This window comes from Pyxicephalus adspersus, chromosome 6 (genome assembly GCF_032062135.1).
Source record: "Pyxicephalus adspersus chromosome 6, UCB_Pads_2.0, whole genome shotgun sequence".
Lineage (NCBI taxonomy): Eukaryota > Metazoa > Chordata > Amphibia > Anura > Pyxicephalidae > Pyxicephalus > Pyxicephalus adspersus.
In genome coordinates this window covers 21,520,618-21,545,891 of record NC_092863.1, presented here as the reverse complement: position 1 = coordinate 21,545,891, position 25,274 = coordinate 21,520,618, and the positions used below count along the sequence as shown (strand labels likewise).

The window sequence follows — 25,274 nt, the reverse complement described above, 5'->3', positions numbered from 1 at the left end:
TAATAAATCCGCTGCAAATGCTGTAATTTTTACACTCTTGGTACCTATTAGTATACCCACAAAATCAGGGGAACATTCAAGACATCTCAGCAATGGGTTTAAAGCCAGATTTAACAGCAGTGGCGAAAGTGGGCATGCCTGGTGGATACCTCTGCTCATCCCAACTGGGGAGGACAGGGTACTGTTAATAAACAGTTGAGTTTGCGGTAGACTATAGAGGTATTGAATAAAAGTCGAGAAGTTATGGCCAAATCGGGCGATATCGGCCTATTGGACGAGACCGAGGTTAAATCTCTACCTTCTTTAGGTATGGGGATATGGAAATGGAGATTGTTGTAGGAGAATAGTGTTATAAACCTCGGTCAGGAGGGGTGTAATTTCCTCTTGGAGTAGCTTGTAAAATTCAGCTGCATAGCCATTCGGGCTGGGGGTTTTATGATTGGCCATGAACTTTATTGTCTTCTGGATCTCTTCCAGTGAAGTTGGTTTGTTAGGGGCTTCCCTATCATCTGAATCCAGTTTAGGGAGCCTAGCCTTAGTCAGCAAATCATCTAATAACACGGGCTGTACTGGTTGGGCTGAGTAAAGTTGTCTATAGTAGTTGTCAAAAATTTTAATTATTTCCCTTGAAGAATTGTGAGCTACTTGGGACATGGGATCAACTATCTTTAAAATATGACGTTTGGGTCCCTGGGGTTTGGTTAACTTTGACAGCAATTAGCCCACTTCATTGCCCCACCTGTAAAACTTGCTTTTTATTTCTTAAAACACAAATCTCCAGCATCAGACAACAAACAAGTTTTTAAACATTGTCAGGAACTTTACAAGTCCATTTAAATTTTTGGTGTAAAAAAAAAAGGTCTCCATAAGGTAAAAGAGTAGCAGCTGATGTGTGAATCATATAAAAAAAATCCATAAATCAGAGACCTCAGGTGATTTCCTTTAGGTAATGAGCTCAGATGCGGTTGTATTTTCTAGTGTGCTTCTTCCCCTTAGAAAAGAGTGGATTTGGGGGGCATGGCTGTGCGATGGAGGAGTGAGAACGTGCAGGCACTGAGTTCCTTGTGAACAGTGGCATTAACTCAAGTCTTGCACCGTTGTCCACTGCTCCCGCGTTTCCAGCCTGATGCCCCGAGGCAAGAAGACTTCGAGGCAGGTCAGTTAGCAGAAAGAAACAGCGTTGATTCCCAGTGCGGGCCCTGATCCAAGATGGCGGCGCCGCGTGCACCCTCTATCAGACAGCGTGTTCCAGTGAAACGCAGAAAACAATGGCCAGCTCTGAACCGCTTTCCTCACTGCCAGTACCAGCACTCCTGAGGGGTCCCCTGCTGGAGCTAGCTCTATAGTATGGATGGATAGTATGCTCTCCAGAGTTGAGGCCTTCATGCAGCACAAGCTAGAAGAGATCCAAAAACAACTTACCTCTACTACTAACAAAGTAAATGCCCTGGAATCCTCTCATGTTATTATAGAAGAGAGAGCAGCTAGCCTGGAATCTTCTGTTTCCACCATGCAGTCGCAGCTTACTTCACTTCTCCTGCGCTCTGATGATTTGGAAAATCTTAGTCGCTGTAATAATATTAGATTGAGAGGCATTCTGGAAGCCACAGCTGGTGCAGATATACGTGCCACAGTGGTGGCCATTTTTAACAATGTCTTGGATCGCCCACCTACTAATGAGATCTTGATTGACCGTGTTAATAGAGTGAGTAACATGGGGCCTTTCACGTAATCAACCCAGAGATGTGTTGTGCGAAGTACAATATTTCGCACAAAAGGAAGAGATTCTGAAAAAAGCTTGGCAAAGAGGCGAGGTGGATTTTGATGGAGCCGCCATACAGATATTTCCTGGCAAACCTTGCACATGAGAAGGGCCCTGTGCCCCCTGCTGGATTTACTACACTCACTCAATGTGTCTTATGGATAGGGTCACCCTTTTCATCTATTGATTTTCAAGGGTGGAAGCACATTTTTTCTACACAATACCCAGCAGCTGCCGGAACTGTTTACCTTTCTCGGTGTTGACCCTATTTCTGTGCCAAATTGGCTGGAGTTCCCAACGGAGATGAGATCACTACAGAGCAGCTGTATTCGCCGCAGCTTCCCAGACCTCTGCAACAACCTAGAAGTCCCTGCAGGCCACCCAGAAATCCCATTGCATCTTCGGAAAGCTGCAGCAATCGTGTTCCTGGTTCTACTCTGTTGGATCTTCATCCTTCGTCCTTACCAAATCTTCCTCCTTTTACTGTGGGCTGACAAACCAGTGACTCCTGAACCTGTTTTTGTTTGATGGAAAGGCAGTAGTTCCATGTCTCCCCAGATCTTCTTACATGGACTTTGGCTACCTCTTTAGTGCGGTCATGCACAGTTGTGATGGAAGGCCTTTGTTACAGTTGTGTTCAACCTCATTACCTGGGACTGGAAACCCGTTAATCCATGTCGGTCTGGAGGTCGGAAGATGCTGGAGGTTGTGAATTGTGTTCCATGTCGGGACAGCTCTGTTTACTGATCGTTGATTATGATGTTCTGATGCATGTTGCATTATTTTTTTTAAAAGTTTTATGTTTACACAATGCCACCCAAAGCAAAGAGCCCCTTGCTCTTTTGCTGTTGCACTCTACTTTCCCCCAATAGGGCGCTCCCCTTCCACGAAGAAGTTTCAGAGCAGAGTTTTTCTTACTTAGTACCACCCATACTTACCTATATCCTTCCTGATCTCCCTGGTTCTACCCCATCTCATATCTGTTTCATTTCCCCACCCCACCCCATTTTCCGGTCTCTCTAAGTCTTTTACCGTATAGACCGGTAACCCAGTGCATACCTAAAGTGCTCCAAATTCGTACTAGCAAATAAGAAGATAGGGTCCATAAATGCTAAAGGGCCTAATTCCTCTACTAAACGCTCTATTGCACTAAATAATATTACCCAAATGCATTGCCACGTGGCCTTTATTCAGGAGACACATTTCCGCCATGACAAAGTACAAGCTCTCAAAAATAAATGTTTTCAATTGTCTTACCATGGTGTTAGCATCCTTATTTCTAAATCATTGCCTTGAACCTTAAATAATATGCTGTCTGATTTTGAAGGCCGCCTTTTTATGGTGAAGGGTATGATTGGTACACGGTTGTATACATTTGTCAATATCTATGCGCCTAACACTGATCAATTGCATTTTTTGAAAGGTGTTCTGGACATGGTGGAGGAATTTTGTGAGGGAGTGGCAATTCTTTGGCTCTTGACCCTAGTTTATGTTTCTAAATGCACATCACATTTGCAGTTCTCTACTCCTAGGAGCATTAAACAACTACTACACGCCCACCAATTGATAGATATATGGAGGATACAGCATCCTACTGAGAGGGGTTTCTCCTTCTACTCCCCAGTTCACAAAACATATTCTCGGATAGATCTCTTTTTTGTGAAGCATGGTATGATTCCAAATGTCCAGTCTTCTTGCATAGGTACTGCCACGTTTTCTGACCATGCCCCGATTAGCCGAGATGAGGACCTCATATAGTCTCCTGATAATGGTTTATTAGTGGAAAAGGAGCTGCGAGAAAACTTTCTTTTTAACTCTTTTTCGATCCAAAGTCCATTGGTTTTTGGGGAGGCGCATAAATGTGTTATTAGGGGCCTCCTTATACAGCTGGGACATAGAGCAATGAAAGAACGGCAGGCAAATACAGTGATCTGTAGCAAGAGCTTTTTCTATGAATATGCAAATAAATGTGGGGCTGCCTTGGCGTGGGCAATTAGAGCAAAGAGATCACAGTCCTATATCTCTAGTATATCGTCCTCTACAGGTTCCATACATCATTCCTCTAAAGAGATAGCTCCCTCTTTTTGCAATTTTTACCAAAAACTTTAAAATTTGAGAACCCTGATGGATCATGTTCCACAACAACTGCCAGCAGTAAACGCAATTAAAGATTATTTAGTGTTCTCGGGGATCCCAAAATTTCCAGAGGAAGTGTTGGAGGTACTGGATGCTCCCATCAGCCTGCCCGAGTTACTGTCAGCACTTTCTAAGGCAGCGATGGGTAAAGCCCCTGGTCCAGATGGACTCACTCTCGCATAATACAAAAAATTCCAAACCCAGTTGGCCCAGCCTTTTCTGGCTGCTTTCAATGCTATTTCGGACTTGAACCCTCTGCCAATTGGCACCCTTATGGCCCATATTACCGTTATTCCCGAACCTGAGAAAGATCCCCTTATGCTTGAGCTATAGGCCAATCTTCTTGCTCAATACTGATCTCAAGCTTTTTTCTAGCATCATAGCTCACAGACTGACCCCCATTCTGCAATCTATGATACATAATGTTCAAAGTGGATCGGGAAGCTAGGGATAATACAGTCCACACACCTAATATAATCCATCATGCACATTCCAATGGTATACCTATGATGCTTCTCTTTACAGATGCCGAGAAGGCATAGGATAGGATAGATGGGGATTATCTCAAATTATTGCTGTCTCATATTGGTATTCCCCGGAGACTTTTTCAATGGATTGCAGCTCTTTACTCCAATCCCACGGCACGGGTGAGAGCGAATAGGCTTTTTTCTGACTCATTTTCCATTACGAATGGGATGAAGCAGGGATGCCCCCTTTTGCCTCTACTATTTATTTTGATGCTTGAACCCTTTGTTGAGACACATAAGATCCAATCCGAATATCACAGGTGACTCTATAGGTGACACCTCCCACAAAGTGGCGGAATATGCAGACGATTTGTTATTTTATGTCGCCAATAACATCCATCCCTAACTTACTGAAGGGACAGCGGGACTATGCCCACATCTCAAATTTCAAAATGAATTTGCAAAAATCAGAGGCCTTAGATATTACACTGCCGCATAGACTGGTACGCACTCTATCACCCTCTTTCACATTTAAATAGGCAATGGGGGCCATCAAATATTTGGGCACTTTTATCCCAGCGGACCTTTACCGTACAGCTACGCAAAATTTTCTACCATTGCCGAATGTGATAAGACATGATCTACAAAGTTTAAGGCAGAACACGTTTTCCTGGTTCGGGCGTTGTAACATTCTTAAAATGAATGTTATGTCCTGGTTATTGTATCTACTACAAACGCTACCCATACACTTACTCTATCACGCAGCGGTCCATTTTATAGACTGGTGTAGACACAGAGGTCTGAAGGGTTGGGTCCGATTGGAAGATACTGTCTCTCCGGTGCCTATACATTTAGTGTTATGTCACCGCCCAGCACCATTGTTCAAACTAAAAGACTCCCCCTTATAGGAGAGTTACGTGTAGTTACAAAATTTTTCTGTGATTCTAAAGTTGAGTCTAAAGTTGATGTTTTTCATAATTGGGAATAGAGTGGATCAGATAATTTCTTTGTTCTGGTAGCTGGGCATCGGGGAGACAGTTGAAGGATGATTACTCTCTACCTGATCTTGGTCACTGGAGAATGCTACAACTTTGACATTTTTGGGGTTTCCTGCCGGGCCCCGCATCGGTTTCATAGATCTCTTACGGTGCTAGAGCAAATGTGTATTGCTGAGGAACCAGTGAGAGGAACTTTATCATATTCCTACCAGCTATTACTTTTACATTACTCCGGAAGTACACCCAGGTATGTTGAGAGATGGGAGAGGGAGTTACAGCTTTCTTTTTCAGACCAACAAAGAGAGCAATTACTTCATTTTGGCCATAATGCGTCTATTAGTACCCAGTATCAGGAAACCAATTTTAAAATACTCACAAGATGGTACAGAACACCGGTGGTTCTGGCTGAAATGTACCCTGTTGTTAGCCCTCTTTGCTGGTGCTGTCAACGTGCCCAAGGAACGTTACTGCACATATTTTGGAATTGCTCACTTTTACAGTCATTTTGGGGAAAGATAGCAGACACCATAAAAACACTGACAGATGTCGCTATTCATGATAAGCCGGAGTTGGTCTTGCTCCATGTCCAGAAAGAAATATAGCGCATCCCTTTTACGTCACCTACTAAATATTGGGAAAAGCTATATCCCTGTTATGTGGAAACAAAGTCACCAACTATTAAACAGTTGATAAATAGAGATAATGATATTAGAGCTATGGAGGATCTATTGGGAACTGATGAGCCATCAAAAGTCAAAAACACAAGTTCATGGTTTTATTGGGAGGAATTTATTTGGTCAGCGGGGTATTTTACCTGTCAACCATAACTATATATTCTTTTTAAAGTTTTCTGTAATGTATGGTGACATGTACTTGTAAAACGCATATATGCTATACATTGTACAATGTGTATCTGTTATCGCCTTGAGAGACTTGTTCCCCTCCCACCCCTTTCACTTTTCTCCTGTTTTTCCTTGTTTCTCCACCTCCCCTTTTTCTCTTTCTTTTTTCTTGAATAATTTTTTTTTTCAAATGTTGACCTCCAGGAGGTCGTTCAATGCAGATGTCTCACGTACCTATGATATTCAGTATATTATTGACTAGTGGTGATGTGTATAGTTTGTTTTATGCTATTTTTTTATTGTATGCTGTTGGTTTCCTGGATGTCAAATTTAAAAAAAATGTTTAAAAAAAAGAAAGTAGAGTAGATTTTTTAGCCTGGCTAATCCAGTTCAAAGGACAGATTAAAATACCGTATTTTCCGGCGTACAAGACGACTTTTTAACCCCGAAAAATCTATGACAAAGTCAGGGGTCGTCTTGTACGCCGGGTACCAGTACTTACCTGCAGCGCCCGGTGTCCTCGCGAGTCCCCTCTCTGGTCTGGCGTCCCTGCGAGTCCTCCTGTGCCTCCTTCTGTCTTCCTGCTTTTCAGCTTACACGAGTCCTCCTGGGCAGGCTCGCGTTGCTTCACAGCAGGACTCGTGTAAGCTGAAAAGCAGGACGTGAGCCTGGATTGGCTCTCCAGTGGAGAGCCTGGATTGGCTCTTCACTGGAACACGCCCATTCATTAAAGGAACGTGCCCATTCATTACTTAGAACTAGTAGTGTACAGTTCTTTCTGCCTCTCAGTTCTCACACAATAATGAGATCTGACAGGCAGAAGGAACAGTACAATACTGGGCATATAACACGACCCCCAAAGGATTGGTTAGAGTGGGGGGTCATCTTATACGCCCAGTCGCCTTATACACCGGAAAATACGGTACATATCTTCTGTTATGAGAGGTAAATAAAGATGTTAATAAAGATGTAATCTCATCCTGAAATCCAGCCTGGCTTGCACAATCTGACTATAAATGCCTTCATCAAATGGGTATTTCAAAAGGATAAAGGGCAGATTTAGCATTCCTGAAAACAGAAAGTGGCTTGAGATAGGGTAAGGAAAGGGGTGTGGTACCTGTCACTTAAACCAGAAGTGGGTGGTTTGATAGGAGGTATGTCCCTATACTACTTGTATATCTCTTGGGAGACCTCAGATTGATGTAGTAGGGTTTGAGTAAAATTTTGAGTCTACCTATCTGCTTTAATGTGGGTTGCTTTTGGACAATACTTATCAATAGGCTTTGATATTTACTAGGTGCATATGTAGTGCCCTGGAACAGGGAGTACGTTGACATTTGGACATTTGTGGATATTTGCCTATTTCCCCTATGCAAAGTTAAATCTTCTTACTTTATTTCACCTATAGGGTTAACTTGCACTGTTTAATACTGTGTAATTGCATTTTATGTGTTGTAATATATATCCTATTCATTATCACTATATTTACATGGCTCTGTGGAAAGAGTTAATGAATACTGAGAGACTATTAGAAAAGCTGGTAATTTTCCACAGCTGCCATAGGGTTTACAGAAGATTATCTTTTGGAGGGAAAAATCCAGACTTGTTTACCATGTTTTGGAGAGAAAAATCCAGATTTGTTTACCACCAAAAAGCAGACAGCCTGACCTTTTAAATGTCTGGTTGTAGCTCTGTTGATATGTCTGGAAATTTGTTTTTGTCTGGAAAATCTGCTGTGTCATTGCCATTGGGTATCACTGAAGTTCTAATGTAAGTCTATACCAGACAGGAGCTGAAACAATGTATCTGTTTGTGCTGAGCTTCTCCACTCCACCCTCTAGAACGTTCTGGTCTACCAAAAACTGTATTTAAGGAGAGCAGTCAGAGCCCTTAGTGTGTTGCAGTTAGGGACCAGTGCTTGGAAGAGGAGACTCTGCCAGACTACTGAGTGACCAGAGGAAGACGTTGAGACGGGGATACGCTGCCACAGACGCTGAATCACCAGCCTTGGACCAGGGTACCAGCGTTCTGAAGAGAGATAGGGACATCTAGCTCAGACCTTTCCTCAGCATCAAACCCTTCTTCTGCCAGGGAGGAGACTGGAGAAGCCAGCCTAAAGCCTTGCCTGTCATGTTTTGTACCTGATTTCTTCCAGTAAAGGAGCACCCTGGTTTACTGCAGACCCTGACTTTCTGGACTTATTTCCCATTGGGGTGCACCACGCCTTACCATCCCTTCCGGAGAGCAGCAACACGTGGTGACACCTCGACGGTGTCTGGGGGACCCAGCGTAGCATTGGGACGCACCAAACCCGGCCACTGCACATATAAATCTAACATTATATATAGGATATACATTTTATGGTACTGAGTTTTATTATTTTGTCAAATGTTTGGTTGGTGAAATTCTATATGTATATTGTATTGCTAGATGTGTAACTGTGTTTTTTCCTTTTCTTCCCCCCTATTTTTCTCTATCAATACCTCACTCTTTTAAAAAAAACTTTAATAAAAACTAATTTGATACACCCCAGCAGTTCAAGGCAGTGGGTCTCTATGGAAAACCATTTTTCAATTTGTCCTTTTTTGAGCTACCTTAGGTACGGCCATCTGACAGTCCCATTTCAAATCTATTCCCTGTCACAATGTGTCTGGTCATCTGGACTTGGACTTCTTTAGTAAAAAAAAAAAAAATCAATTTAATCCTCCATAGGACTCATGACATGAGGCAGCACATGGCTCAGTGGTTAGTACTCTGGCACCTTTGGGGCCAGGACACTATATGCATTGAGTTTGCAGGACTCCCATGTTTGCGTGGGTTACCTCCAGCTTCTCAGGTTTCCTACCATATTCCAAAAACAAGCAGGTAGGTTAATTGGTTTCCACCCAAATTAATTACTTTAACCTTAGATATGCACTAGTATAAATGTTTTATTCAAATGCTAGTTTTGTAATCCCGACGTTGTGATTGTAACATTTTTCAATATATAAATAGGAATCTTTCTATGTTCTTATGTTTTTGCTGTTTAGTACCATTTCAATAAAAAAAATATGTAAAAAAGAATATAACTGGAAGAGAGTACGGCTGGGTACAGGTGCAATAATTCTCAATGGAAAGGATCTTTTACGATCCTTGCCAACAATAAAAAATTGCACGATGCATGGACAGCGCCGTTCTGCTCTATAGAGAGCGGAGGGGGAGAGTAGCAGAGTGGCACCTTTCACTTTCTTTACGATCGCCCATCATCCGTTGATTTACCAGGACGGATGAGGGATTGGGGGATGACAAGCACTGTACACACGCCAGATTCCCGTCCAGATATCAGTGGCGATAAACGGATGAGAATTATCTGACGTGTACATAACCCTAGACTACCCCACTGACCATTCAGTTCTTCTATTGAGTCCCCACTGTCTGTCAGAAAGGAGCAATTTCCTATTATCGGAAACAGAGGACATATAGACAGAAAAAAAGACAAGTCTGGACACAAAACTAAAACAAACATTACTTGTAGGTTCTTGGTTAGGTTGGCATTTACATTGGTAGCTGACAACACAGGTAACGTGGATAATGGTATGGGACCAAACAAATGTTTGACTGACACCCCTTGTTTGACTGGTGCCAACCCACAACTAACTAGTTGCATAGACCAGTTCAGTGATACCAAGGCCCAAAGCACAACCATTTAATTATTGGGCAGCATGGTCACATGCTCAACTCTGAAGTGCCAACATTTTAGGTGTTTTGGGAATAAATCCAGGGAATAAAATAAACAAATATCACTGTTGAATCCACATCCTTTATCTGCCAGTACCTAATCTGCATTCATCTCATCTTCTTTAAAAGTTATGTCATTCACTTTAACTGCCATCTGAACTGTTGTGTCCATTTGTGTACCAATTCCATCTGCCTGTGTATGGTATATCATCAAACCTGACTGCCATCTGAACAGCTGTGTCTATGTGTGTGCCAATTCCATCTAACTGAGTATGGTATGCCCTGCATTTTACAAATTTGAATCGAGCCACAATATTATTTGATTATTGTGCAGTTAGTTCCAGCTCAAGTATACTCAAGTATATGTGTCCACCCATGACTTGTCTCCCTCAGTCCTGGATAGGGTTTCATGCTGTCTGTTGGCCATATCATCATGGGCAGACAGGTTTCTAAAACTCAACCTCCAAAAAAAAAAATTATTTTCCCTTCTTCACATTCCAAATCTCCCATAAAAAAATCCTAACTCCTAGTAACACTGTTATTCGTCCCTCTCCTCAAGCACGTTGTCTTGGTGTCACCTTTGATTTCGCCCTTTCTTTTACTCCCCACATTTAGAACATCTCCAGGTTTGCCACCAGCACAACATCTCCAAAATACTCCCTTACCTGTCCTCAGAGACCACCAAAATTCTCGTACATGCTCTTATCTTTTGTCTGGACTCCTGTAACATTCTCCTCTTAGTATTCCACTAACCTGACTCTCTCCTCTACAATCTTTCATGAATGCTGCTGCCAGAATTATCCATCCTTCTCACCACACTTCATCTGTTGCCTCACTTTGCAATTCTCTAAACTAACTTCTATTTAGATTTTTTTTAAGATCTTTTAACAACATATTAAAACATACTAAAAACAATATTTATAATATATACATAATATTACGCATTATGCCAATTTCATGCAAAGAAATCAAATACATTTCACATAAACTCCTGACATAAAAAACAAGGCTATCAAGCACAAATTTTTCACCATGTACTGTATGTAGCCTTTTTAAAAAAATCAATCCATATAACAAAATCCAAAGAGTGCACAAAGGATAGAGTCGCTAACCCTGAAAAGGAAAGTACAGCAAAAGAACACCTGACTAATAAAACCTAGAGCCCTCCCTCCCCTTTCTCTGGAAATCTGTCATTGTACCAGGCGAAAGCTTTTAATTAGGTGAATTGACCTTAAAAGCTTTCGCCTGGTCCATTGCCTGGCAGATATTTCCTCCAACCAGCAGCCCTGCATCTGTCCATGGCCTCCCGGATAGCTAACTCCGGTGAGAATTTACTACCTTGAGTCTAGCAGTGCTGATTTCTGGAGATCAGCAGATCACTTGCTATGACGACAAGCGCCAGGGCTTTTCTATCAACAAAGATGGATTGCCTGATTCTTCCATTGGTTCCATCCCCATATCAGACAGTACTTCATATCTATTTTTTGTGCCACCTCCGCCCACTAACATTTTAACCCTCTACCTCACCCAACATCTTTTTCCTACTCCTTCTTAGCCTTCACCAACTGCCCCAACTTCCTTCCTGACCTACGGGGAGAGGGATTGGTTTTCTAAAATCTTCCTCATGTTCTTGTGTTACAGGCACAAGTGAAACAGACACAGAAGGATATTCACCCCACTGGCTGGCATACCATGGTTAGGAAGCAAGGCAAAGCAGGTGTCAGGATCAGGATCCGAACCCAGGGCTGCTTCTGTGTCTGGGGGTAGCTCTACACATTATGGTAGCTGAAATGCTGGATAGCTCCCTGCCTGTTTTCAGTCAAGCTTCCCTGATAACCTGTAGTGTCATAAACTCAAAGCTCTGCCATGAATTTCATGTTTGCCAGATTACTGTGTTCCTGCCAGTGTCTTGCCTTACTATTGTTTCTGCTACTGGTGCATCGCCTCATCTGCTATTTGTCTGTGTATTGATCTTTGGCTACGAATTTACCGACTACTCCCTGCTTGATGCTGTTAACCTGATTTACCCAGATGGTAAATCGCAACAACCTTCTACTAGGCCACAGTGACATTCAGCCAGACTCTCCTGATTCCCACAGCTCGATGGAGCCGGATTACAATTCTCCAGGGTCCCTGGCTGACTAAATACGTGCACTTCCTACCAGAGATGATATGTCCTCCATGTTTGTGGACATGAATTATTACTTTAGGATGGAACAACACCGGTCCATATTTCACCAACTAGAGGATGCAAAGAATAGGGGGAGGTGGAAAATTTCAGAATTAGGGGTCTGCCAGAAGCAACAAGCCCTGATCGATTTGAGGACGCCATCAGAAGAATCTTGAACCAGATTTTGGGATCTCTGCCCACCGCTCCACTCCATTTTGATAGAGTGCACAGAACTAAGGCAACTCCCCCAGGTAATTTAGGGATGTTATTTGTCATCTCCATCATTATGCTGACAAGGCAGCCATACAGGAGAAGCTGAACCTTCGTCTACATTGAATTTTGATGGGGTCTCCATCACTATATTCCTGGACTTGGCAAAAGTAACTCTTGATAGATGTCGAGCATTGCGTTCTCTTATGGCTATGCTCAGTGAAGCTGGCATACTATACTGCTAGGGTTTTCCTGTTTTTCTTACTGCCTGGAAGGATGGTCACAACACAACCCTGCATTTCCAGAAGACCTCGATACTTTCTGCTTCACTCTGGGTATGTCAAAACCGTTTCTCCCTGAATGGCAAGAAGTGGGTTCTCTTGGGACATCCAGTACCCAGCAATCATCATCATGGCAGAAAGTTCAACGCAAGAGGTCCCACCACCCAGACCTGGCTACTACATCTTTCTCCAGGCAGGGAGTGATATATCTACATTGTTTTACCATCCTTCAAGAAGCTACTAATTGGGGGTTGTATATTTTGTAACTGCATAACACATTTTTTGCTATAGTATTTTTTCTCATAGAGAGGGTGGCACAATGCTGTCCAGTTACACGTATTTCAAGTTTATTTTTAATATAAAACAGATCCATCAGTCTATAGTCTGACGGTCCTTTATTCAGTCATGTTCTCCCAAGCTCACAAGCTACTTGTTACTCGTTTAGCAGGTTTTCCTGTCTATTGAGTGGTATTTACGCTAGAGTTCTTACAGTGCAATAATATAAACCCCTAGTTTTTTTAATACATTTTTCTCCTAATTAAGTTGTATGCCTTACCTATGTTTTGGAATGCATTGCAGTGTTTATTAGTTCTGCGCAATCTTTTAACAATAAGTCTGTTAACTCTTCTACTTTTATCTCCTACAATGTGAAGGGCCTACATTCTGCCTTTAAATGCCATCAATTTGAGAGAGCTTCATTCTTTGAGGGAGGATATTGATTTTTTACAGGAAACTCCCCTCCCTTCTCTCCAAAGTCCTGCCCTTACTCCAATGTTAGATTACAATCCAAATACTCCCCCCATTGGCACTATAGTTTTTCGCAGTCAGGGAGATCAATAGGGGTTGCTATTGGATTCCGCAGGGGACTTCAGTTTGGGATTACTAGGTATTCATAGTGACCGTCACGGATATTGAAGGCGGTCTTCCACTCATCCCCTTGGCGAATCCTGATCAGATTGTAGGCCCCACGTAGGTAAATTTGGAAAAAACTTTAGCTCCCCTAAGTCGGTCAAACAATTCAGGAATTAGGGAAAGCGGGTACTTATTTTTTATTGTTATCTTGTTAAGACCCCTGTAGTCGATGCAAGGATGTAGGGAGCCATCTTTCTTTTTCACAAAGAAGAAACCTGCACCAGCCGGAGAGGAAGATTTGCGGATAAATCCTCTGTCAGGGTTCTCTTTGATATACTCGGACATGGCTTGAGTCTCTGCTGGTGAAAGGGGATAGATGCGCCCACGAGGAGGCGAGCAGCCCGGGACCAAGTCAATAGGACAGTCATACGGCCTGTGAGGGGGTAGCATCTCAGCCTCCTTTTTATTAAAGACATCCATATAAGCATGATAGGCTGCCGGCAGACCCAGGTAATTGGGTGGTACCTGCGTTGACCAAGGTGGCGGGACAGAAAGGAGACATTTTTCATGACAGGATGATCCCCAACGCAGCACCTCTCTGGACCCCCAGTCAAGGACAGGTTCATGAACACGTAGCCACCGAAGTCCAAGGAGGAGAGGATGCGACAGACTTGACAGAACCAGGAACGCAATTTCTTCAGAATGAAGTGTCCTCAACTGTAATTTTTTATAGGTTCTGTGATAAAGTATATGGACTCAGACAAAGCCTTTTCATCGACGGACGATATGGACAGAGGCCTTTGTAGGCGTTGAATGGGTATCTGATAACGATCCACTAGGCATTGTTGCAGGAAGTTCCCTGCTGCTCCGGAATCCAGATGCGCCATCTCCGTAAATCGAACATCGCCTAATGACAAGGTTACTGGCAGAGTCAGAGGAGGAGAATTACCTTCACCTAGGGCCGCCTCTCCCATGGACCCTAGGCTCTGAAGTTTCCCGGTTTCAGGGGACAAGTGGGGAGCACATAATCAGAACTACCACAATAGAAACAAAGTCCTTTGGCATGGCGGTGATTGCGCTCCTGTTCAGACAGCCTAACCCGATTGACCTGCATGGGTTCAGGGACTGCTGTCAACATGGGAGGGAGTGTTTTAGAAGCTTGCAGAGGTGAAAATGCCAGATGACAAGAACCCACTTCACATGCCACTTCTCTGGCAAGTTCCTGGAACCGTAAATAAATTCGAGTAGCCAGGGAGATGAGGTCATCCAGGGAGGAGGGAACATCCCAACCGGCCAATTCATCTTAAATTTTCCCACAGAGCCCCTCCAAAAAAGTGGCCACAAGTGCCTCATTATTCCAGCCGAGTTCTGAGGCTAACGTACGGAACTGGACTGCATATCGGCCCACGGATTGCTTTCCTTGACGCAACTGCAGCAGGGAGGATGTGGCAGAAGCGGTGCGACCAAGCTCATCGAACACCTTGCGGAAGGTCTCTAGGACAGCCTGTAGATCCATTATAACTGGGTCGTTCCTTTCCAAGAGGGGATTGATCCAGGCCAGCGCCTCCCCAGGAAGGTGTGACATCAGAAAAGCCACTTTGGCTCGGTCAGAGGCAAATTGGTGAGGTAAAACTTCAAAATGAAGAGTACATTGATTTATGAACCGCCAGCACTGCTTGGGGTCAACACTGAAACGTGGGGGAGCTGAAAGACGAGGTCCAGAACCTAGTACGTAGGAAGGAGGCGGGGCAGGAACTGGAGCAAAGAAGCTTGATGGCGCTGGGTTGGCAGATGTCAGATCATTCAGGCGTATATTTACATTGTGTAGGTAGGACAATTTTTGATCCTGACACTCACGCTGCTGAGCCAACCTCTGGTGTAACTCTCCTGGTGTAACTGAGCAAACTGTAATGCACACGGGTGTGGACCCACTGTGCCACTCCAGAGCGATCCCTGGGTCAGTGGCAGCTGACCAGATGGGTCAGGTTACTCGGTGCAAGCACCGAGGGGGCTTGCGTGGTCAAGAGGGAGGTGGCAATCAGTCCAAAAACAAGATCCGAGGTCAGGGTCAGGCAGCAATCAGGCAAAAGTCCATAAACATAATCCGAGGTCAGGGTCAGGCGGCAAACAGGCAAAGTCCAAAAGTTATTAAACAAGGTCCGGTACACAGCAAAGCAGACAGAGGAAGCACCTTAGCACTAGGAGTTTAGACAAGCTAAAACCTTGAGATTGCTTAGGCAACTTCCTGTAGTAGGAAGTGCCTTTAAATACTAGCAGAGATCCAGCCATGGGCTGCAGAAACAGAGGGCGTGTATTTGTGCCTCATATATGAAGAGAGACACACCCACACCAGCTCAAACACCAGTGCAAGTCTCCAGCAGGAAGGAAACTCTGGCATGGAACACAGGTACTGGGGTTATTCTACCTGAAAGATAGGACCCGGTGTCTGTGCCTGTAATTAGGAGCAGCGGCGCCGGCACGACCTGCAGGGCTAACATCCGCAGCTTAAACTTCTTTTCCTCCAGATGCAAAGAGTGCCCTCTTGTTCTTTGTAATAATCTTAAAGTGAATAATGGGGAAGAGAGTGCTCTATTTGGACCCTTTACATATTTATACAGGGTGATCTTTTCGCCCCTTAAACGTCTCTTCTCAAGGGAGAATAGATTTAGTTCGACTAATCTGAACTGGTGCAATTATATTACTTTTTGTGAACTGGTACAATTATATTACTCACGTAATGTAAAATCCGAACCCACAGGCCTACCTCATAGCGCTACATTGTAAAACACAACCTTACCTGCTGGGCCAGAGCTGTTCATCATCGTCACAAACTCTTGTTTGGAGTATGTCTACCCTTCTGTTTGTACAGTTTATATGTTTCTCTGAAGATACTAAATCACAGTTACCTCCAGAGACTGTCATAAAGCAGACTGACATCCTCATTCACATAATTATTTGCTAAAACAGCAGATGATATTTCACTTGCTGAAATCGCGTTGTTGGATTGTTTTAAGTGTTTTACCAATAATGCCACTTTCTACCAGATTTAGTTTACTTTGAATACTTTCCTCTTCATGGATAAATTCCACCACCTCATTTAAATTGTTCCAATTTGTTCATCAACATCTTTATGTTTCACCTGTTTCTATTAGTTGTAGTTTAAATACCTGAACAGCACATTGCATTAATTGTTTGAAACAACCAAGTTCACAATGTATTAATCAGTTTCTTATCATTTAGAAAGCAAGTTTTTTTCTGTAATGTATGAGTTTTTTGGTAGTATGTTACATTGCAGATACAGTGGACCCTCGACGGACTTAATTCATTATGAGGGCTGATTGTAACTCAAGACTATCTTATTTATAGGAAATATTAAAAAAAATTCCCACCCGAACCTCCAAAAGCACCCCTTACCTAAACTTTTCATAATAAAAAAGGTTGTGTATAATGTGTATAATTGACCAGAAACACCAATAAATTTCAAAGCGTATTCACCAAAAAGTTATAAAATGTGCCTAGCCTACCAGGAACAACAATACTCATTCATTTTATACTCACCATTCAAGTTGACATCTTTGGCTTGCAGGAAGGGAGGAAGGGGAGGAAGAAACAGGTGGTTTATTATTTGGAATGCCCCTTCCCCTTCCAAAAGAACTGACTGAAAAAAAAACTGACTCTCTGGTGTGCTTTCTATCCTTGGGAGAGTCTGTAGCCCACTAAGATCTGCTTCTAGCTCACTAGGTCTCAACCCTTTGAGAACTAAAAACTGATCTAAGATTTTCTGTTCCTGTCTCTTCTTTAACACTGTTTTGTATTATAACATGACAATGTCATTAAGCACATAATTGCAAAGTTTGGCTTTTTCTCTTTTTGGCTGGGTCTTCTCTACAAATGGTTGTAGCTCTGTCCATTTTTTCAGGATTTCCTTTTTTTCAGATGAGGAAATTAGCTGCAATGATTGGTGATCCCCGGTCCTCTTCAGAAAGCTCCTTAGCTGCCATTCTCTGTAGCTCAACCGGAAGCCAGGAGTGTTCCTCCACCAGTTCCTCAACATCACCACTGTTTACCTGCAAGCCTATAAACGAAGCAATAGTGACAATGTCATCAACCACAGGGTTAGTTGCAGACTCAGGTTTCTCCACAAAGCCTTCAAAAAGTCTCTGGCCTGTAAATTTTAAACCACACTTTATTCAAGGCAGATCTCAGTGTCCTTAGAGAGACATTGGCACAGGATTTCTCTGTTGGCCACACACAGGAAAGAATGTTGTAATGTTTCTTCCAGGACCATGTAAAGGTTAAATCCCGTATCCTAGACCATCTGGAAGCATTTCTGGAACAGTTCCTTGGTGTATAGTTTCCTAAAGTTAGCTATAACCTTCTGGTCCATAGGCGGCAGTAAAGTAATTGTATTCGGTGGAGGAATTCTACTGTGAGCCATGGGAATTCTTCAGCCAACTCTTCTTCCAAGTCTCGTGAGAAAGTAGGAGCATTGTTAATGACAAGGAGAGTCTTGAATGGTAAGCCTTTGTCCTCTATATTTTTCTTAACAGTAGGACAGAAAACCTCCCTGATCCACTCAAGAAAAAAAACTCTTGCTACTCAGGGTAATGCGTTGCATCACCACATGACCCTCTAGCCTATTCTTTATGACGTTATGTTTTCTGAACACTCTCGTGGTCCCAGAGTGATAAACCAAGAGAGGCTGTATCTTGAGGTCTCCTATTAGCATATCGCAAAAAGTTTAGCCTATGCTTCATAGGCTTGAGGCCTGGCATTTTTTCTCTCTTCCTGGGTAATGTATGTTCTCCTGGGCAATTTCTTCCACTAATAAAAGCCTTTTTACCTAACACCTTTAGCAACACTAGCTTCCTTATACAAATCATTTCTTTGTAAGACTGTCAAGATGGTGGATTTCGACATGCTATACATATTAATGAGGTTGGTCACAAGAATGACACTCTCATACTTATTTTTTTTTTCTTTAGCTTCCTTGGCTTCTTTTCTTGTGTTTTTGGGCCATTTTGAAGGCAATTAGCAAAATTAATTAGTTACACAGCTTAACAAAAATATTTTTTTTCACTTGAAAAGGATTTTTCAATTTATTTAGTGTATTTCAGGTCTGCTGAATCCAGAAATGACATCAGTTTCAAAAAATTGGCTCTAGTTCTTGTGATACAGGAATCGGAATAGACAATTTTAGCCAACAACAAATGTTAAAACAGCACAATAATATAAATCTTTATTTACACCAATGTTTTGCACTTTATATAATAAATGTAGCAATATTTTCATGAAACTTTCATTTGCCTTCTTTTTATTCATACATTTTCTTTTTTACAGAAACATTAAGAGTTAAATAATAAAAAGTAAAAAAAAAAAATAATAGGAGTTCTTTAGGAAGTTGTTTAAATGACCCTCATGTATTTTGCTACATTTGTGGTAAATATTCCCAGCAAAAACAGAAAAGAAATATTACAGAATTTGTGAAACAAGCACATCTTGCATATTTTGGTAACAAACTGGAGGAGCAAGATAGGTATTGGGCTCCCCATATGGTGTGCAAAACTTGTATAGAGTGTCTATATTTGTGGAAAAATGGAAAACTGAAAAGTTTGAAATTTGGTGTACCTACGGTATGGCGAGAGGCCAAAAATCATCATAATGATTGGTATTTTTATGCTCTGAATGTAAAAGATTTCAATGGTTACAAGAAAAACAAGTCCAGCACCATGTGGCACAGGTCGTCTTGATGTTTCAATACCAGTGTTCAGTACACTCCCTGATATTCCTGTATACGACATGCAGGATATAAAGGCTTTGGAGTGTAATACAGGAGTTGGCAGTGGAAGTAAAAATGAAGGAAGTGTTTCATCAAACCAGCAGTTCTCCCAAGAAGAACTTCAATGATTTGAAGTCTATCAAAACAAGCATCTCAACTTTTAGTATCCAGGCTAAATGAAAAGAACTGTCTGAGACCGGTAGTAAAATATTGGTTTATAGAACAAGAGAGGTGACACTCCTACCATATTTCAGTGAAAATGGAGACTACGTGTACTGTTGTAACATCCCTGGACTACTAGCCCATATGGCAGTACCAGAAGACTGGCGGCTTTTCATAGACAGTTCCACTCAAAGTTTGAAATCTGTTTTACTGCTATGCATCATTTCCAATTGGTCACTCAACAAAACTTGAAGAAGAATATGAAAATATCAAAATGGTCTTACGAAAGCTTTGCTATCATGAACACAAATAGTTCATATGTGTTGATTTAAAAATGGTCTACTTGGAAAGCAAAGTGGATACACAATGTACCCATGTTTCATCTGCTTGTGGGATAGTGGAGCAAAGCAGGATCACTGTAAAAAAGTTACATGGCCTCCAAGGGAAAACAATAAAAAACGTGCAGCAAACATCATTACCGAGCCAATGGTTGACAAAGAAAAAAATCATCCTCCCTCCACTACACATAAGTTTGGGATTAATGAAGCAATTTTTTGTCCTCTGAACAAGGACGGTGATTGCTTCAAATACATTTGTACATTCTTCCCTGGATTGAGTACTGAAAAATTAAAAGCATGAATCTTTGACAGACCCCAGATTGGGAAACTTATAAAGTATTCAAATTTCAAAAGGTACATGACTGATGAAGCTTCTGCCTGGCACAGCTATGTCAAGGTTGTTTTCTTGGGTAACCATAAAACACAAAATTATGAAGAACTGGTACAAAACTTGCTCTTAAACTTTAACATTTTGGGTGCTACTATGAGCATACAGGTACACTATCTCCATTAAAAACTTTGGCTATTTCAGTGATGAACAAGGGGAGAGGTTCCATTAAGATAATTACTTCTTTGTGATTAGTTCAGTAAATATGCTGAATATAGAAAAAAGTGTCATTAGGTATTTCAAAAATTTAATTTCGTATATGTAGGCATATCTAGTTTATTTTTGCTACATTTTCATGTTTCATTAGTTTTCTTTGAGGTTATTATTGAGGTCATTATTTCACAAAAATAGAGCCAATCTAGCACAACCAATACCATATTTGGAATCTGTACATCAAACATAACCTAAAATGGCTTTAATCTGTTTGGCAAAAAAAATGTTTGTTGACCAGTGTTAAATAAAGCACTGCATTGAGGGTAAATCACTCACACTACACAAACGCATATCTGGGCTCAGACTGATGCTAACGCACGCATGGAATGTTGGGTCTTTGTTACTGCACGTTTACGTTCATAACTCAAGACTTTAGTCACAAATTAAAACTAACATTTTGGTCGTAGCTCAAGTTATTTGTATGTCAGGTTGGTCGTAACTCAAAGGTCCACTTATTATCCAAGGCAACTACTTCCCATAAGGTCCTTTCCTCCATGGCTATTTTCTCCAGTTGTGTTAAAAAATTAATTTTGTTTGTAGCCTTACTGGTCACAAAGAAAAAATTAGATTTAGGTTTTAAAAAACAAAAAAACGGATACAGTTTTAAAGCAAATGGTAAAGCGTAGAAAACCCTTTTATGTTAAGTAGAAATTCAGTTTTTTTTTTGTGCAACACCTTTTTAATTAAAAAAAAAAAAAAAAAGGGTGGAGCTGGAGCGGATGCGGGGACAACGCGGGACCCGGTGAAAGAGTACTTCGGAATGATCCCGGGTTTTGGGTGAAGTTTGAGTTTACTTCCTCTTTTGCAAATATTTTAATTATGAGGAATTTTCAGGTGCTTTACTAGAGTAAATACAGAAATTATTTATTAAAAAAGACATATAGTTGAATATATTTACTTTTTAAAAAAAAATCATATTTGGAACACACATATCTTAATGAGTACAATGTTTACATCAATATTTCATATTGTTCAAACTGTTTTGTCCCTGACGCAATTAAACCGTAGGCTTCTTTATAAGGACATAATCTATCATCTGTGTTACATTCTCTATATATATATTTTTTTTTTAGTTAGGAGAGTAGACAAGACAATAAAACAAACAAAAAAAACACAAAAAATAACAATTGATAAAACTGGTATTCAATCTTTAATATACACAAATCCACCAAACCCTCAGAAATGTGTCCTGCATTTACTTTCTTACCAAAATGCAAACTTCACTTTGCGCCAATTACATTTAATGCACTCAATCTTCCAAAAATTCACAATGATTCCAAAGACTTTCATCCACAGCTTTGAGTAAAGTGACCCATCCCCATGCTCTTAATCAGCACTTTTCTAATACCTTAATGACTTTTCATCTCAGTGACCAGAAAGAGACAATAGTACAACCTTTTACTTTATATTCACTTAAAATCCAATGGACTTAAAAACTTTGATGTTAACTGCGTGTGAACAATGACGAAACTAATTAAACATTACCGTTTATAAGTTTAAAACAGTATAAAATCCTTTATAACATAGGTGCATTCAAATGTCAAATGAAGAAAAACTGAAACGGTTCAAACGCGACATAAACAAAAGAGTCTGAACAATATGAAATATTGATGTAAAAACTGTACTCAATGAGGTATGTGTGTTCCAAATAAGATTGTTTTTAACAAGTCAACACATCGATTATATGTCTTTTTTTTTTAAATAATTTTTGTATTTACTTTAGTAAAGCACCTAGTAAAATCCCCATAATAAAATAATTTGATTGTAAAGTATGAACAAGGGATGTGGTGCCATGACAATTATTTTCCCCCTAAGTGATTGAAGTATTAAGTTTCACTTTGAAGAAAAATGCACAGGGGAAGTCCCTTCTGCAATCCCTCCTACCTGTCTGCTTGCTCCAGGCATCTGTCAAACAGCTGTGCTGCACATGTTCAGCTTTATCTTTGGTTGCCAAAATCCTTGGCAATCCCAGCTATCCCTAAACTTGCCAGGTATGAATAAACTTTCATGAGCCTGCATGAGCTATGTCATCCTGGCCCAGCCAATCAAGGTGGCTGAAGATTGTCTACAAGAGAAAAAAAAAAGACCTGGGGCAGGTGAGTTTAGTTTTGCTTTATTAAACAAATAGCTCTATATTCCCAAAGGTTTATGGTTTTATGAATGTCGACTTTCATTAAGTAGCAGAAGTGAGAGAACTACAGATATATTGCAAACTAGCTGTATAGTTCCTGTTGCACTAATGTAGGACTTAGTAATGCTAAATAGTAGTTCATGGTCTCTCAAACACCTAGCAAAAAATATTTTAAATAAAAAAACAAAGAAAGATACATTTTGGTTATGGGTACGTGAAGAGGAGGTTGGAGTCCTACAATGATAGTTACTTAAAGAGTGCCAACCCCTGGTAATGATTACTATTAAACAAAAGACAGAAAACAGAAGGGATTTTGTGGCAAACACACAAATTATTTTACTGTAAAACCGGTTACAACAAAAAAGTTATATCTTTGAAAACTAAGGAATTTTACAGTGAGTATTATGCTCTAATCACATACAATGAAGGAATTATAGTGAAAGATACCTTTGAGTTTCTTAACAACACTAGTCCAACCATTCCTACCTTTTATGCACTAAGGTGCACAAAAAATTATCAGAATATCAGGATTGGAAGCATCTCCTCAAATGGGAGTTTCTTGGTAGACCAGTAACTAAAAAACTTAGTATTGGGATTATCGTTTTTCTTACAGATACACCAGAATTACTAATTAAAGATCTGAATACATATATTGTTATGGCGCAGGTAATTTGACAATGTGCTTATGATCTGGGCTGTTGAGAGTTGAAATTACAAATAAATACCTATAAACCCATATTTACTGTGCAATATAACCAAAATGTCATTCCATTTCTGAACATACAAATAACAGTTAACTCAGATTCTACATTGTCATCAAATTTGTATAGGAAACCAACTGCTGGCAACACCATTTTATCTGCCAGCAGTGCCTTTCCCCTAATGTTAAAGGAGTATTCCTTTCTCACAATACCCAAGAGTGAGGTATAATTGTTCTAATGAGTAAAATTATAATGCAGGAACATCTATAATAAATTCTGGCCTGTTTTGATAACAGATCCAAACAAAAATCATCTCCATTTATTCCCACAGTTCACTTATCACAAATGACCTTCTTTAAAAGACAAATTAGTACACAGTCACTTTAATACTGCCACCAGTATAACGAGGACCCTAAAGTTAAAGGTACCTTCCCATGTATACATTATAGCCAATGCAAGTGGATTCTTCCACAACAAGAAGCTGCAGAAATTCCACTAAAACTGAAGCCCAAGGTAAGCATACAGGTATTTATCTACAGCCTTTTTCATCCTAGAGTAAAAGTTTATAACAGAGAAGGAGCAATAAAAAGGATTTTTTTCGCCAAAACATTCCTTTTTATATAGAGTAAAAGGTCTACAAAAACATGAGGGTAAGGGAGTGATGCAAGCAAGAGTGTTGCCTGCCAGAATTACCCAGTATGGGGGGAGTGGCACCACAACAGAGCGAGGTGGGCCTGTACCTGGGAAAAAAGCTTTAAACCAGTGAGATTAAAAGTTTCTTCTGCAAGCACCCAGATCTTAACAGGAACTTATCTACACTAATCAAGGATTATACAACCATAGACTGCAGTATGGTAAAGTCTGATATCCAAAAAGGACATACCTCCTATCTTTTTGATCTGTAAAGAATGCTGTAATTTATTGGGGCTGACAAAACAATTTAAAATGGGTTGGAAAAAATAGCACTGGCCAACAAACATTTTCTTGCCAAACAGAAAAAATTAATTTTAGGTTTTGTTTGATGCACAGATTCCATAAATAGAATTGTTTTTGCTAGATTGGCTCTAGTTTTTGAAATAATGACCTCAATAATAACCTCATGGAAAAAAATGAAACATATCATGTGTCTATCCTATCTGCCCTGATACTTTTCTTCCATCAGTCTTATATCTTGATGGAACCTCTCCCCTTGTTCCTCATTGAAATGGCCAAGGTTTTTTGGAAATTTTTGCAAATTGCTGTGGAGAAAGTGTACTTGTATGCTCATAGTAGCACCCACATTGGTGTTCATGATAAAAAACCTTTTGTAAGACCATTATGATATTTTCTTATTCTTAAGTTTTGTTGAGTGATCAATTGGAATTGATGCATAGCAGTTATGCAGTAAAACAGATTTTAAACTTCGAGTGGAACTGTCTTTGAAAAGCCACCAGTCTTCTGCTCGGTATTCTGGTACTCCCATAAGGGCTGGTAGTCCGGGGATATTACAACTGTACACAAAGACCCTAATTCACTAAGCAAAATCAGAGGCTCGGTCGCGCATTCGTATTCGCGAGCCAAAATCAGAAGCCGCCGCGCAAATTACCTACTAAACTAGCTCGCTGCTGTAGCTGCGCATCCCCGGCAGTTTTAGACTGGCGAGCTTGCATTAAAAGTCACTGTTCGCCTAAAAAAGCATTCTTTCCAATGGCACACATATTACCCTTATATTACCCTAAAAAAAATATTTGTGCTGTTCAAAAGTTTAAAACATCTATATGCGCTAAGAAAAAAGCATATTTTAAAATGACCTATTTATTTCCTGTTGGGCAATAGTTAACTGAGTTCAGCTCCTCTACATAGGTGCCTATATAAAGGCTTACGATGCCTGATCGGAGGAGCCACGTGCGGGTAAATCTTGGAGACACAGACAGATCTGGAGACACAGGCCGGTGGCCGGTGTGAGTGACTGTGCTGGAGACACAGTCAGATCTGGAGACACAGGCAGGTGCTCTGTGTGAGTGACTGTGCTGGAGACACAAACAGATCTGGAGACACAGGCAGGTGCTCTGTGTGAGTGACTGTGCTGGAGACACAGACAGATCTGGAGACACAGGCAGGTGGCCTGTGTGAGTGACTGTGCTGGAG

At 40.9% G+C, this 25,274-nt stretch overlaps 1 protein-coding gene across 5 annotated transcripts in view; it reads right to left on the bottom strand.

The window, feature by feature from the left end:
- SOCS7 (suppressor of cytokine signaling 7) overlaps positions 1–25,274 on the bottom strand; it is a 190,073-nt gene that overhangs the window by 72,208 nt on the left and 92,591 nt on the right. The window contains exon 7 of one of the 5 annotated variants that reach the window (XM_072414920.1): positions 17,325–17,510. The exons of the other annotated variants lie outside the window; for them this stretch is intronic. Coding sequence (XP_072271021.1) covers positions 17,368–17,510 — 143 coding nt within the window. The 3' untranslated portion in view covers positions 17,325–17,367. Of the gene's footprint in view, positions 1–17,324; positions 17,511–25,274 lie in introns of those variants that run through there. 5 annotated transcript variants of the gene reach the window in all.